Below are 15,679 nucleotides of genomic sequence, written 5' to 3'. Positions count from 1 at the left end.
AACATTGAAAATTGGTCCCACAGACCCAAACACCACACAAGGGTTAACAAGGGTTAAATGAAATCCCAACTTACCCGGGGAACCGGGCCATGCAAAAGGAACTCACCCAATGATGTATGAGCCACGCCTATACATACTTATTCGACCAATCGACGAAACAGTCGTGTCCAAAACGAGGGATTCTGGATATGTTTGACAATTATCCAATAGGACAACGTAGTGGCTTTGATTGACATGTATAATACCGTATTATGTGGTATTTGATGTCCCTGTTGTCCAATCAATGACGTTCCATAGCACAAATAAACAGCAACAATACTTGACAGATGTAGCTAGCTTATACCATAGAAGAAAGAGAAGCAGAAACTAGCTATCATGGCTGCTTCCGTGGTTAGGTGGTTGAGGGGATTGTACGTTTTCTTTTTGACATGTCAGCTATCCGTCTTGGCTTTCTTGAATCTAGAGGAATTAAACGAGGTGAAATATGGGATCCAGATTCTTCCCGATCCTGTCATTATGGGGCAGGTGAGACGTGAAATTAAGAATTTATAGTTTACGTTAGCTAGCATGCATGGTCTCAGCGATTCTGCCCAGTTAGCTATCTAACGTCACTGTAGATCGCTAGTGGAGTCAGATGGCTAATGGCTTGCTAACGTTAGTCGTGATATTTGAATGAAATTATAATGCACTAGCTATCTAATTAGATGAAGTAACGTTATAGTGCTGCTAGCTAGCGCACCAGTCAACAATGCGGACGTTACCGTTATGCACAGACCGATACATTGTGCTAACTGTTGCTACCTACTAATATGTAGCTATCGTTTAGAAAACGCAGTTTCAAGTTGACAGCAGCTGTCAGATAGCATACTTGCCTAGTTAGCTATCTCGTTAACTAGCTATGTAATAGTCTGTTTTATCTAGCGTTATGTCATGTTTTCTACAATGCAGGCTAAGACAGAAGAAGTCATGCTGGTGTCCAGCAAATACAAGCAGATGTATGAATGTCGCCTTCCAGCCCAGGCAGTGAGGTTTCACCAGGACCGAGCCTCTGAGCCTGACTCCCAAGGCTACACCGGACCAGGCATCCCAGACCTGCTCAAGCCCATGCACACTGCCCCCTGCCTAGTGAAGGTCAGACACACACGCACACACACACAAGAAGACTAAGGGGAGGAATACTATACCACTGCCTAGAGACAACAGTGCTTCATATTGCATCAATGTCTAAACAGTTTTCTCCCCTGGCCACTTTACACCAGAACTATTGCAGACAGTTATAAAGTGATGCTTTTAATTAAATGGAAGAGAATACGTTTAGTTGGCCCAGGTTGGATGCTTGCAATGAGTTGTGCAACTTGTATTGACAGTTAAATACCTTTCGTGCTTATCTGATTTGGTCAGTTTGCATAACCTAACCATCCAAATTGTCTCTACAATAAGCTACCTCTCTTACTGTATATGGATGAAGAAGTCACTTGGATTATTGAACTTGTAATCTACCGGACCTTGAGTTGGACAGACTCCATATGCATATTAGAACTTCTCCATATAAGGCAGCCTAGGCTATTTGCTATTCTTCTAGTATTGTAAGGTCACTGTCAACATGAATATGAAATGTCATAGCAACTGAAACGTTGTCATTCTCTATAACTGCAGACAAAAGACTGGTGGACATATGAGTTCTGCTATGGACAACACATTAGACAGTACCACCTTGAGGGTAAGACTTATTTTCAACCACGGTGTTTGCCAAAAGTTAACACAAGTAGCAACAGCTGGATCATCTTGTTTGTACTAACTGTTTACACTTTCACCATGTTTATTTTGGATCCCCTTGTTACACGTCATTATTTACTTCTCTGGTGTTGACCTGTCTAGTGTTGACCTGTCTGTCAAGTGCTGCTGCATCACATGGTTTACCTGATGGTGCTTTGTCTATTTAGATTTAGGCCTCTAATGATAGTCTGTTTTTATCTCTCCACAGACACAGACATCAAAGGGGATGTTCTCTTCCTGGGGTACTATGATTCAGAGTTTGACTGGAACAATGAAACAGCCAAGGTAACTGGTTTAATCCTCTGTTGCATGCAGCCCCTCTCCTCTCTACCCTTAAAGCATTTTGTCATACTTTGTGGTGTTACTTCGTGGCGCTGGAGGGGATGACTGACGTTTTACGTCCTTCTAACCAACTTTGCTATTTTTAATTTTTTTTTTGAATTTCACTTTTTAAACTTATTTTGTACATAATGTAGCTGCTACTGTCTCTTATGACCGAAAATAACTTCTGGACATCAGAACAGCGATTACTCACCTCGAACTGGAAGAATAATTTTTCTTTAACAAGTCCAACGCGAAGGATATACTGCTTTCTCGGGAACGGGCTCAAATCCCCGTCATTTGCGTGAAAAAAGAGGTTGGAGGCCGTGCTTCCTTCTCATAATTCGTAGGCCAGTGAGTAAACTCCCATGCACGTTGGCCAATAGAACAGATGGCAATCATTGGAAAATAAAATAGATGACCTACGATCACGATTATACAACCAATGGGACATTATCTGTAATATCTTATGTTTCACCGAGTCGTGGCTGAATGACGACACGGATAATATAGAGCTGCCGTTATTTTCCATGCACCAGCAGGACAGAGAAGCTACGTCTGGTAAGACGAGGGGCGGGGGTGTGTGTCTATTTGTCAATAACAGCTGGTGAGCGATGTCTAATATTAAAGAAGTCTCTAGGTATTGCTCGCCTGAGGTAGAGTACCTTATGGTAAGCTGTAGACCACACTATCTACAGAGAGTTCTCATCCATATTATTCTTAGCTTTCTATTTACCACCACAATGCTGACACTAAGACCGCACTTAACCAGCTGTATAAGGCCATAAGCAAACAAGAAAAATGCTCATCCAGAAGTGGTGCCCCTAGTGGCTGCAGGCAAACTTAAAGCTGTTTTACCTAATTTCTACCAACATTTCACATGTGCAACCAGAGGGAAAGAGAACTCTAGACCACCTTTACTCCACACACAGAGATGCATATAAAGCTCTTCCCCCGCCCTCCATTTGGCAAATCTGACCATAATTCTATGCTTCTGATTCCTGCTTACAAGCAAAAACGAAAGAAGGAAGTACTAGTGACTTGCTCAATACGGAAGTGGTCAGATGACGCGGACTGTTTTGCTAGCACAGACTGGAATATGTTCCGTGATTCATCAAATGGCGTTGAGGAGTGTACCACATCAGTCATCGGCTTCATCAATAAGTGCATCAACGATGTTGTCCCCACAGTGACTGTACGTAGATATCCCAACCAGAAGCCATGGATTACAGGCAACATCCACATTGAGCTAAAGGCTAGACCTGCCGCTTTCAAGGAGCGTTACACTAATCTGGACCCTTATAAGAAATCCCGCTATGCCCTCAGATGAACCATCACACAAGCAAAGCGTCAATACAGGATTAAGATTGAATCCTACTACATCGGTTCTGAAGCTTGTCTGATGTGGCAGGGCTTAAACTATTACGGACTACAAAGGGAAACCCAGACGTGAGCTGCCCAGTGTCGCGAGCCGACCAGACGAGCTAAATGCCTTTTATGTTTGTTTCGAGGCAAGCAACACTGAAGCATGCACGAGAGCACCAGCTGTTCTGGACAACTGTGTGATAACGCTCTTGGTAGCCGATGTGAGACTTTTAAACAGGTCAACATTCACAATGCAGCGGGAACAGGGTTACCAGGACGTGTACTCAAAGCATGCGCGGACCAACTGGAAAGTGTCTAAACGGACATTTTCAACCTCTTCCTGACTGAGTCTGTAATATCTACATGTTTCAAGCAGACCACCATAGTTCCTGTGCCCAAGGAAGTGAAGGTAACCAGCCTAAATTATTACTGCCCCGTAACACTCCCGTCGGTAGGCATGGAGTGCTTTGAAAAGCTGGTCATGACTCACAACAGCATCCATCCTGGATACCCTAGACCCACTCCAATTCGCATACCGCTCCAACAGATCCACAGACGACGCAATCTCAATCGCACTCCACACTACCCTTTCCCACCTGGACAAAAGGGAACACCTATGTGAGAATGCTGTTCATTGACTATAGTTATGTGTTCAACACCATAGTGCCCACTAAGCTAAGGACCATGGGATTTAACACCTCCCTCTGCAATTGGATCCTGGACTTCCTGAAGGGCCGCCCCCAGGTGGGAAGGGTAGGCAACAACACGTCTGCTATGCAGATCCTCAAAACTGGGGCGCCTCAAGGGTGTGTGCTTAGTCCCCTCATGTACTCTTTTCACCCGCAACTGCGAGGCCAAACACAACTCCAACACCATCATCAAGTTTACCTGATCACCGACAATGAGGAGACGCCTATAGAGAGTAGGTCAGAGACCTGGCAGTATGGTACCAGGACAACAACCTCTCCCTTAATGTGAGCAAGACAAAGGAGCTGATCGTGGACTGTGGGAAAAGTCGGGCCAAACAGGCCCCCATTAACATCAACGGGGCTATAGTGGAGCGGGTCGAGAGTTTGAAGTTCCTTAGTGTCCACATCCCCAACGAACTATCATGGTCCAAACAAACCAAGACAGTCATGAAGATGGCACAACACCTTTTCCCCCTCAGTAGACTGAAAAGATTTAGCAGGGGTTCCCAGATCCTCAAAGTTCTACAGCTGCACCTTCGAGAGCATCCTGCCCAGTTGCATCACTGCCTGGTATGGTAACTTTTTTACACTGTTGCTACTCGCTGTTTATTATCTATGCATAGTCACTTCACCCCTACCTACATGTACAAATTACCTCTACCCCCACACTGATTCAATACCGGTACTCACTGTATATAGCCTCGTTATTTTATTGTGTTACTTTTAGTTATTTTTTCGTAACTCTATCTTCAACTGCACTGTTGGTTAAGGACTTGTAATAAGCATTTCACGGTAAGGTCTACACGTTGTATTCGGCGCATTTTAACAAATAAAGTTTATTTGATTCAGTATGTGTTTAATTCTGCTCATACAAAGGACAAAACCAAGAGTTTTTCATGTATACTTGCTGGAAAACATGCAAAAAGCATGTTGTGTAAGCCAATTGAGAGAGAATGTACAGGAAAATCTCAAGCTGTTTAGATTTGTATCCTACTTTGTTTTTCACCCATTTTACTATAGTTGCATTAGGGTTAGAATGAGTGCTTGGCAGGTACGGGGCTGCTTGTTGGTTTTGGAACACAGCATGTACCTTGTTCAGGTTGATGATATGATGAGGGAAAGAACCGCGTGTGAGGCTGAATTGATTGCTACAGCAGAAGTGACTCCCTCCCCTGAGACTCACCCGCTGTTTCAAGTTGTATGTACAGGATACACTGTCCAACAAAATTCTTACTGGCAGGTTCCTTCTGGACAATTCAACAACAATAATACAAGTTTAGATTACCAACATAAAGTAAATGGCTCAGTAGAATATAATAAACATTTTAAGTATAATACAGGAAGGCACAATTTATGGTGCAATATTAACACGTCTATCAGGAAAGGGGGGCATTGGGGGCAAGTGTTTAAATTTGTAATGGTCTATGCAATTTGATGATACAGTAGAATATCCATGCTGTATGCGTTGATAATAATCTCTTTATCTTCCTCCCTGGTGCCCAGGCCTCCAAGCAACACAGACTGAAGCGCTACCACAGTCAGAGCTATGTCAATGGCTCCAAGTGTGACCTGAACGGGAACCCCAGGGAGACTGAAGTCAGGGTGAGAGCCTATGCGATGGGGTCTTAATATTGCAATAGACATCAGTAAGGACAACCTGTGTTTTGTATTGTATTTAATACATCTTGTAAAACTCCAAACACATTAGATATGACTGGTGTGGCTCCTTGACAATCCATGACTTCTGGCCCCTAAATCTGCTCTGGTCTGTGTCGTCCAGTTTGTGTGTGAGGAGGGCTCGGGGGACTACGTGGCCCGTGTGGATGAGCCCCAGTCGTGCCGCTATGTGCTGACGGTCCACACCACCCGCACCTGCCAGCACCCCTTCCTGCGCCCGCCCTACACCGCCAAGCCCCAGGGCATTGTGTGCCAGCCAGCCCTCAGCACCCAGCAGTACATGGACTATGTCAAGGCCCAAGTCTGTGAGTCAACAGGGGCTGGGGGTCTTTGGGAGGGTGCTTGGCCTATACAGTGGTTGCTCAACTAAATGTTTTGCGATTATGCTGCGGGACTTAGAGGTAATTTGTGGTTTAATACGGTACCCTGCGTCACTACTTCATTGCTCTAGACCAGCGCAATGGGGAGTTGGAGCACTGATGATCCTTTTGGGTCCCAAGGCGCTACTGTGTGTCTAACTGACAATTAATGGGCGACATAAACCAAATAGAAACTGAGTCCTCGCATGTCCTCAACTGGCAGCTTCATTAAATAGTAGCCACAAAACACCAGTCTCAACGTCAACAGTGAAGAGGCAACTCCGGGATGCTGACCTTCTAGGCAGTCATTTCTAACACTAATTTATCCCCGGCACCTACATAAAGCTGAGTGACTCACTCATTCATGGCTTTGGATCAAAATAAGTACCAACATTCTTTCTGATAGTCTTTAATATAAAGCAATGTTTTGGTTATCCTGACCTAGACACCATGTACAGTATTATAATAGCCCATTATGGGCCATTAGCAGGACAATATACCTTTTACCAACACCTCTGTATTTTGGTACTTTGTGCATGGCAATTGATCAGTGTTAAACTTTGTGGATGGGGCCTCCCGAGTGGCGCAGCGGTCTAAGACACTGCATCGCAGTGAAAACTGCATTACTACAGATGCTGCTTTGATACCTGTGCCAGCCGCCACCGGGAGACCCATGAGGCGGCTTTTGGTTTCTCTCCCTCTAAAAACAGAAATAAACCATTCAAAATAACTAACTTTATTTACAAATTAGTGAGAATGTCTCACCCCATGTTTAAGATTGGCCTTTTCTCGCTCACTCTAGGTTAAATTAAAACAAAATAATCTCTAAAATATCGTTAATTTTTAAACAAAGCGATTTATTATTAATTAGTTTAGAATGATATGAAAGCCCATTAGATATTCTCACAGATCAGATTTGCCCTAATGAAAAATGCCTCTTAGATATTCATTTAGAATCCTCCAATCCTCTTATGCTCTTAGTACTGTAGCCTTTTCCCGACCATCACGTTATACAGGATGGAACGGAAAATATGGCATTAACGGAAACCCTGAGGGTTTCGTTTTTCTTCCAATAGAAACGCCATAATATTCAATTAATTAAGCTACATTTCTTAAAATCAATCCCATATACTATGTTCTTACAAAAAAGTTATTTCATCTTCAATATTGGCATTACTATCAAATGCTTCTCAAAGATGCCCCCTGGTGGTCTAACTAGCATTAATGGTAAAAATGTCTGACAATCACATAACGTGCCATAGAATTCTGCAGCAGCCCACAAGGTGAGCTGCAGTATGATGCAACTTTTTAAAGGAGGAACCACTATGTACTGTGATATGGAGCCAGGCTAAATATTTTAATTGGTACTTTCCTGATTTCACAAGCCCTAATGAATAATGTAACTCTGCTTCTCGCTCTCTTTCATTTTCAGCGGATACGAAACGTAAAGTGGAGCAGATCTCAGAGGAGCTGAAGACTCTTGATGAGATGTTGGCTGGTGACGAGGGGACAGACGAGGACTCAGCGACGCCAACTGATGACCCAGATGTCCTGGGGTCAGACACAAAAGGTACAAATCCCGTTTTCTTAATCAAAGTACTTAATTTATTGAACAGCTTGCTTGCAGGATTTTATAATGAACGCATCATATTGAGAAATAATCAGTCCTCTTGGTTAATTCCTCTTGGACCAGATGCAGTTCTGACCTCTGAAGAGCCCGAGGATTCTGATTTCTGGGAGGGAGTGACAAAGCCAGGGAGTACCACAGCAACTGACACCACTTCAGAGCATCAGGTACAGTCAGTGATCGTCATATCTTTGAACGTATGCCTTAGTCTTCCACAAGATGGCACCAACAGTGTTTTGTTTTCACAGGCTGGAGAGGATGCCTATGATAATCAGCTCACAGACAATGAGGTCACAGAGGATGGTAATATATTAAACTGGAATTTATTTTTTCACTGCAATATCACTTCTGATGCTTTCAAGTATTTTCCTTTTGGTTAATATCCATCTGGTGTTTTTTTTTACTCCTCATAGCTTTTGGAGATGAACAATTTAACTTCAAGATCATCACTGACCCTGCAGACCTGATGAAATTTGTGCAGCATCTCAAAGAGAGCAACAGAAAGGTTAGTGCTGCCTTTAGGCCATGGCACAGTTTACTTTTACCCATAACAATGTATTCATAATGCAGTGACATTTTTGTGCATTTCATTTCAATATGGTTAATTCTGAGTTCGTTCTCAGAAAGCAGAAAATGAAGCCAAACAAGAACGAGAGGAACTCCAAAACGAGAAGGAAAAGGAGAGGGATGAGGAGGGGGATGAAGAAGAGCATCTCTTGCTGCAGGAGTTTGAGGAGGAGATAGCTGACATCTCAGTGCCTTCTGCCAACATTGAGGAAATGAAAGGGGAAATGCAAAAGGAGTTTGACAACATCATAGACGAGGTGCGAACAGACACTAGAGATGCTAGACAAGTGTACATGCTGGAAATGGGTCTCTGTAATAGAACAGGTTATTGAGTGCTCAACCACATTATTGGCCAAACATGTGAGGTAGATGGACATCTAAATGACCATTATTTTGTCAACATGTTACTATTTTGATTGATAATGTTGCTTCGTGGGGTTTCTCTTTTTTGTTCTAGGCTCAGCAAGAACTGGAGACCGAGGGTCTGAAGGGGGAGTTTGACCGCACTCAGGCAACCCAGACCCTGGAGGCTACTCTGGACAAGCTGCTGGACCGCCTGGAGGACAAAGAGGCCAGGGACACAGAGGCAGAGCCCCCGACAGAGGGAGGCCAGAGGGCCAACGACCCAGCCAGGGGTAGTCCCAGCCTGGCCCCTCGACAGCCAGGTAACTGGGCTCTCTGCCTGGACCTCCACCCTCTGGGCCTGGCTCTGTGTTCATAGATCATACATCTACATTCTGTGTATATTCATTTCTATGTAGATGTCTGTCATAATTTTTTGTTCCATCTCATGTTCAGTACCTTTTTGGAGATTTGCTGTTCAATGCTCAGGAGAGAGTAAAATGGGAGTAGGCTATATCAGTATACTTACAGTCCCATATATAGAGAAAGGGAATCATAGAATACCGGTAGTGAATTGAAAACTCTTGAGCGATCCCACCCACATTGCTGGCTTTAACTCCTACATCCTGTTGCCCTACTTTTACTTGTTGGGAGGTGACCTCTGTTGTTTGTCCCTCTTTTGTCTCGTCACCCCAGACCAAGCGGCTGACGACCTTGTTAAGATCAGAGTTACTAAGTATAAGACAGGCAGCAGTCCCGATGGGGAGGTCAAAGTTCAGGAGATGGGCGAAGGTGACCCCCAGTGGCAGCACATTAAGGACGTGGTTAAAGAACAGCTAGAGAAGGCGGGACTGAAGGCCGAAGGTAGGAAGGGGAGTGCCCAAAAACACACGGCCTGTCTCTCTTTTCCTCCTGATATCTTTAGCGTATGATCATGTCACTCTTTTCATCTAATTTGGGCTATTTAGGTCAGGTTCCAAAAATAGAAGGGGGTCACTGGCAAAACAGAGCTATGCTTTGCATGATCTCGTAACTGTTGAAATGGGTTTTTAAATTCCCTTCAGATCTCTGGTGTGTGGCAAAGTTAATGTGTGAACATATTATCTGAGGAAGCTTCTGGGTGTGCTTGTCATTAACATTTCTGATTTTAGGCTGGAGTTGCTTCTTGTGTAAATATTTTCCACCTGGATTTGAATGATTTGTATATAGCATGAAATATATTTTTAAGAGGTGTAGATGCAACAGTCACACTCTCTCATCCATTTTCATCTGTCTCTTGTGTGCTTTCCATGTCTCGTTTCTATGATCTATTCTCATTTTGTGTGGTATTGTGGCAGAAGCTTTTCAATAGGGTTGCTGGCTGACATTCATGTTTGTGCAGAGTTGCACATTTTAAGCTGTCCATATTCTAGTGTGTGTGCGTGCGCACGCGCTTTGGTCTATGTGAAACGCTTGTTAGTAATTGTAATGTTGATAACGATTTTTTAAGGTAAAATTGAGGTGAAGATTATAACACGAAGGACAGCTGAGGAGGCTGGGGACCAGTGGTTGACTGAAGAAGATACCAAGTCCTTCAGAGAGCTGCTCATCAACCTACTGGTAATTACAATTTTAAAAAATCAACCTTTTAAAAAAACACTAGAGTTTCCTCTTCTGTCTAGAAAAAGGTTTTGATATGTGTTGAAAAAGATCTGTAAGGACATTTTCTCTCTTTGGTTCAACGACTGCTCTCAAAACCAATATAAGCAATTGATGGAGAGGGAAGCAGTTCAACATTTTGGAAGAAGTCTAAGTAATATATGAGTAATTGTGTGAGCTATTATTTTTGCTCTTCCCTGTATTTCTCTCAGACAGGGGGAACAGAAGAGGTTTACAAGGAGCAAAAGAGACAGCAGGAGTTGGAAAACAACTACAGATTTGTATGGGGAGAGAGACAGGAAGAGGCCCAGTCCACCAGTACTGCACCGGACTCGGACGATGTGGAGTTATGAGCTCTGGGGAGACGTTTCCTCGCATCGTGGGAACCAAGCACCTGTGGAGACAAGGAGTGTCCCTCTCCCCTGTCAGAGCTCTGAACTCACTGTCAAGTCTCAGCCTCCCCTGGGGCCCCACTGGTAAAACCAGTGTCCACAGACACACCTGTTTCCACACTCAGAAATATGTTGTGTCCGTATCAGGCACTTATGTACCTTGCACAAACCAATCCAATTGTCTCAGCTGTGGTAGTGTAATAGTGTCAGGTTTTTTTTCTCTCTAGTGAGAGGCCAATGTGATGGCTGAAAAAGCATTATTTCAATGTTGATTGCTATCAGTTGGAGTCAGAGGAGGGTGAAAAACACCATGGACTGGACAATTTGCACATGTGAAAATGTCTCTTTCTTGGACTGTATATGATGTTGAACTTTGCATTTCTACAGAACAATGATACCCTCTCCTGTATCCACATAGCAGTGCTTATAATTACTCCTCTGTATTTGTTTGCTGCTCTACACTGATTAAATCACCTCAATGAGTGATGCACTGGGGGAATTGACCTGGTATTTACACTTGGCTTCACAACTGGATGAATACAATATGTTTGCAAAATGAGTGTTTTGTTCAATTGATCTTTTATTTTTTTATTCTGCAATGTTTAAAAAGAATGCAGGTTTGGAATCCTGAAAAAGATTGAGACACATGCTGTTGTAGGCTGGGTACCAGTGTCTCCACTCTCTGTACACCATGTCATGTGCCAAAGAGGCTGGCCTTTCTGCTATCTTCAATGAACATTCTATTGTTAATGAGCTCGAGCAGATCCTGATTCGATCGGAATTCTTGTCACTTTTTTTCTCCACAGAACATGTTGGTATCCGGGTGCTTTTTTTTGTTTGTCCAGATGAAACCAATCTGTCAAGTTTCTACAGTAGCACACGTCTAAATTCTCAAACTAAATACATACTGCAATTCCATCCACAAAATGTCTTAATTCAACTTGCTAACAGCTAAATGTTTTTAAAACTTTGTTATAAATTATCGTTCTATTTCCGATGTTCCACATGTTGTCAAGGAAAATATGTTAATTCCGGCAGCCAATGAGCAACTCCGCTATAAATCCAGCACATATTAAACAGTCTCTTTGGCAATGACAAGGGGTGGAATGTTAGCTTAAGAGGCTGGTACTCAGACCAATGTTGTGGTTTAAAGGTTGAACCACAGTTTAAATCAGAACGAGTGTCATTTAGTATAGCTTTTCCTCTTTAATTACATTACCAAGTTAACTTCGTCATTGTGGAATTGACATGCTTGTTGAAGCAATCATACTTCATATGGATTTTGTAGTGTTTTAAAAGATGAGAAATGTTTCTGGAAACTTTACATTCATAAAATTTGAATGTTCAAAACCGTTATTTGAAGTTCAAGATTATATTTAGCTCTAATGGCATTTAGAACCAAAGGATAATCAAATGTAATTTCTCTGAAATAAGTATTGGAGCTCATCTAGTGAGAGAAATGGACACCCTCCCTAAAAGTAATTTTGAGCTGCCTTGTAAAATTTGTTCAGCCAAAAAGGTTATATTTTCAACATTGTGCTCATAGGGCAGCTGTTCTTATCAACAACTCCATTTTAAAGTTACAACCTTGGCATAGGACAACATAGGAAACTGGTTAGAAAACAGACGTTTCTGACTTGCTAACAGAATGAACGCAGTACATGTATAACTACAACCAGTTAGCGATTCGGAAATGTCAGCGTTTCCTAGTTTCCGACTAGCACTTGAACTCGGCATTGTTTTGCGCAAAGTTTTTTTCAGAGATGTCGAAGGTGTCACAGGCTGATGCGGGTGCGTTGCAAAAATAAATGTAGAAATCTATGTTATTCAATTATTGCGCCAACACGCGTCTGCTTTGCCAAGGGCTAAAATAGAAGTCAGTTCTATTTCTGACGCAGATCACGCTGCAAGTCCTGCCTCTCCCATCTCCTCATTGGTTGTTAGAAGCAGGTACTCAGCTGGGACTGAAAGACGAACGAGGTCAGTGGCGGTAATGCACCTAATTTATTAAAGTTGCCAATCTCATAAAGTCAAGAGAAGGAAAAGGCCTGGAAGGTGGAGAGATGACTAGAAACGATTCGGTTGATCGTTTTATGAGTGGATTAATTGTCAAGGTAGAGGATCTTGTGCATTTCAGGTAAAATAACAACTCAATGTTTATATCCCAGGACAAATTAGTGAGGAACAGCAAGCTAGCTAAATAGGACAAATTAGCTAGCAATTGCTATCTAAATCGCCATGTTTAATGCTTTTTCGACCTGTCCCCAAATTAATATAATTGGTTCAGAGTTTATTTTGATATTTTAACCTGCATGTCGTGATCGTGTAATTGTAGCTCATCAAAATATATAAATAGTTTGGCTTGAACATGTGAGGGGATCATTTTTATATGAAGTTAAAACCATTATAAGCACACTTCCCTGAGAGATATTATAGGGTGAAGAGGTCAAATAGATCCAATGTTGATACATTGTAAGTTATTACACTACACTAGATGGACACCCTCCCTAAAAGTAATTTTGAGCTGCCTTGTAAAATCTGCATACTCATACCTAGCTGATTTAAAATAAGACCATTAAAATAACATGGGCAAGAAATGCCACAGTGATTATTGATATTTTGAGGAATTCGTGGTTTAAATTTTTAGGTGATTGGCCTATATGAACGAAACGACTGCTTTTTCTGTTAACAACCCCATAACACAATCACACTTTCATCAACATTTTTTTGAAGTAATGAAGCTTTTATAAGGATCATATTTTCTAGTACAGTAGCTACTTGGTTAAAACGTTTGCCTTACGTCAATGACTGTACAATGCTCTGGTGCCACTCAATGATGGTTGTGCCTGTTGCGTGTCGAATAGAAATAGAGGGCGGGGACTAAAGGCAAGAAACCGCAAAGGATTAACCAATCAAGGGATTCCGATACATTTTGTGGGCCTGTACATTATAATATAATTTATATTATCAGAAACTGGAGTGTATTTATTCCACCTATTCTGTTGCAAAACGTTTCTTAAACGGAAGCAAACGAAAGGGGGAGGGAGCTACCAGAATTTGTCCAATAGAAACTAGTTTTGCTCTCTTTGCTTCTGTTTGGTTCTTAAACGGGTTCCGTAATGAATACACCCTTGATGTTGACGTTTCCAGTACCTCATTGTGCAGACCACCCACCCATAAAGAGGCTTTTAACATCAACGTTTAACCTGTGGCTAAAGTAGTTCAATTTCCTATTGACAGTAATAAATGAACGGACTTTACGCACCAGTGAAAGACACCGGATAATCGGTATTGTTTTAGGCTGACAATTGGAATTGATGTCTCATTTCTCATCCATGCTAACGTCAGATGGCTGTCTAAAATTGATGATGTGAGATGAGGCGGCTAGCGACAACATAGCTATTCAGTAAACTGAAGAATGCTCAAAGGAAAGAGAAGAAAATACTTCACTTCTCTCACTAGTTTAACGCCAAGTGGAATTTCGTATTTGTTTTGACGAAATTGTGTTTAACTCGTGAGCAAATGTCTAAATTATAGTTAATCTTAGTCCAACACGCGCCACAGTTGGATCAAAGAGTGATTTTTCCGCAATGGAATTCAAGTAATGGTAAGTGCGAGCTAGCCTGATTACCCAGTTCCCCTTTGATATCTCCACCAGAGATTTTGGTGGTTTTGCAGGGCCTACAATGTAATTTGTTTCCAGCCAACAGTCTGACCCTGCCACACTTCGTTAACGTTAGTTCAGCCATGTACTGTATGTGTTTAGCTACAGTGCCTTGCAAAAGTATTCAAAAGTATTCCTTGGATATCATGACATTTTATTGTGTTAAGTTTGATTAAAATAAATTCATGTTAGCAGGCAATATTAACTAGGGACATTGTGTCACTTCTCTTGTGTACATTGCTCCAGTATATTCAACAGTTTGGGCTGCCTGGCTCGTTGCGAACTAATTTTCCAGAATTGTACCTAATTATGACATAACATAGAAAGTTGTGCAATGTAACAGTAATATTTAGACTCAGGGTTGCCACCCATTCGATAAAATACGGAATGGTTCAGTATTTCACTGAAATAATAAACGTTTTGTTTTCGAAATTTATAGTTTCCAGATTTTACCATATTAATGACCAAAGGCTCATATTTCTGTGTTTATTAAAGTTAAGTCTATGATTTGATAGAGCAGTCTGACTGAGCGGTGATAGGCAGCAGCAGGCTCGTGAACATTTCATTCAAACAGCACTTTACTGCGTTTGCCAGAAGCTCTTAGCAATGCTTGAATCACAGCGCTGTTTATGATTTAAAGCCTATCAACTCCCGAGATTAGGCTGGCAATGCTAAAGTGCCTATAAGAACATTCAATAGTCAAAGGTATATGAAATACAAATGGTATAGAGAGAAATAGTCGACATGTCATAATTCCTATAATAACTACAACCTGAAACTTCTTTACTGGGAATATTGACCCACCAGCTTTCATATGTTCTGAGCAAGGAAGTTAAATGTTAGCTTTTTTACATGGCACATATTGCACTTTTACTTTCTTCTCCAACACTTTTTGCATTTAAACCAAATTGAGCATGTTTCATTATTTATTTGAGACTAAATATATTTTATTTATGTATTATATTAAGTTAAAATAAGTGTTCATTGTTCATTCAGTATTGTTGTAATTGTCATTTTTATATATATTTATTATTGAAAAAAAATAGACGCCGATACCGATTTAATAAAATCGACCGATTAATCGTTATCGACCTTTTTTGGTTCTCCAATAATCGGTATTGGCGTTGAAAAATCATAATCAGTCGACCTCTAGCCGGTACATACATTTATGGCTGAGATCTCAAATAGAAATGCATTTAAAAAGAGTCATGACTCATGCACTTTCTTATGTGCTTAGCACCTTGTTATATGTTAAGCAAAGC

At 41.6% G+C, this 15,679-nt stretch overlaps 1 protein-coding gene across 3 annotated transcripts; it reads left to right on the top strand.

Annotated features, from left to right (window-relative positions):
* The first annotated feature begins 288 nt into the window (after positions 1 to 288).
* On the top strand, positions 289 to 11,312 carry LOC139413524 (protein OS-9-like). 3 transcript variants are annotated; one of them, XM_071161018.1, is made up of 15 exons: positions 289 to 525; positions 949 to 1,131; positions 1,657 to 1,720; positions 1,985 to 2,061; positions 5,655 to 5,753; positions 5,932 to 6,133; positions 7,620 to 7,757; positions 7,881 to 7,981; positions 8,063 to 8,117; positions 8,228 to 8,319; positions 8,438 to 8,638; positions 8,839 to 9,046; positions 9,420 to 9,587; positions 10,213 to 10,322; positions 10,574 to 11,312. In XM_071161018.1, exons 1-15 carry the CDS (start codon positions 376 to 378, stop codon positions 10,712 to 10,714), a joined length of 1,989 nt encoding a protein of 662 aa, XP_071017119.1. In that variant the 5' UTR covers positions 289 to 375; the 3' UTR covers positions 10,715 to 11,312. The 3 variants fall into 3 exon arrangements, with proteins under 3 accessions (XP_071017119.1, XP_071017118.1, XP_071017120.1); XM_071161017.1 differs by having other exon boundaries at positions 308 to 525; positions 7,887 to 7,981; XM_071161019.1 differs by lacking the exon at positions 9,420 to 9,587 and having other exon boundaries at positions 308 to 525.
* Positions 11,313 to 15,679: the final 4,367 nt, after the last annotated feature.

Source organism: Oncorhynchus clarkii, chromosome 7 (genome assembly GCF_045791955.1).
Source record: "Oncorhynchus clarkii lewisi isolate Uvic-CL-2024 chromosome 7, UVic_Ocla_1.0, whole genome shotgun sequence".
Classification (NCBI taxonomy): domain Eukaryota; kingdom Metazoa; phylum Chordata; class Actinopteri; order Salmoniformes; family Salmonidae; genus Oncorhynchus; species Oncorhynchus clarkii.
Note: the sequence above shows the minus strand (reverse complement) of the source record. Positions and strands in the feature narration are given on the sequence as shown.

Coding starts and splice junctions, on each gene's coding strand:
- LOC139413524 (XM_071161018.1), top strand. CDS start 376: ATGGCTGCTTCCGTGGTTAGGTGGTTGAGGGGATTGTACGTTTTCTTT. Junction 1,721..1,984: donor TAGACAGTACCACCTTGAGG/GTAAGACTTATT, acceptor ATCTCTCCACAG/ACACAGACATCAAAGGGGAT. Junction 7,982..8,062: donor ACACCACTTCAGAGCATCAG/GTACAGTCAGTG, acceptor TTGTTTTCACAG/GCTGGAGAGGATGCCTATGA.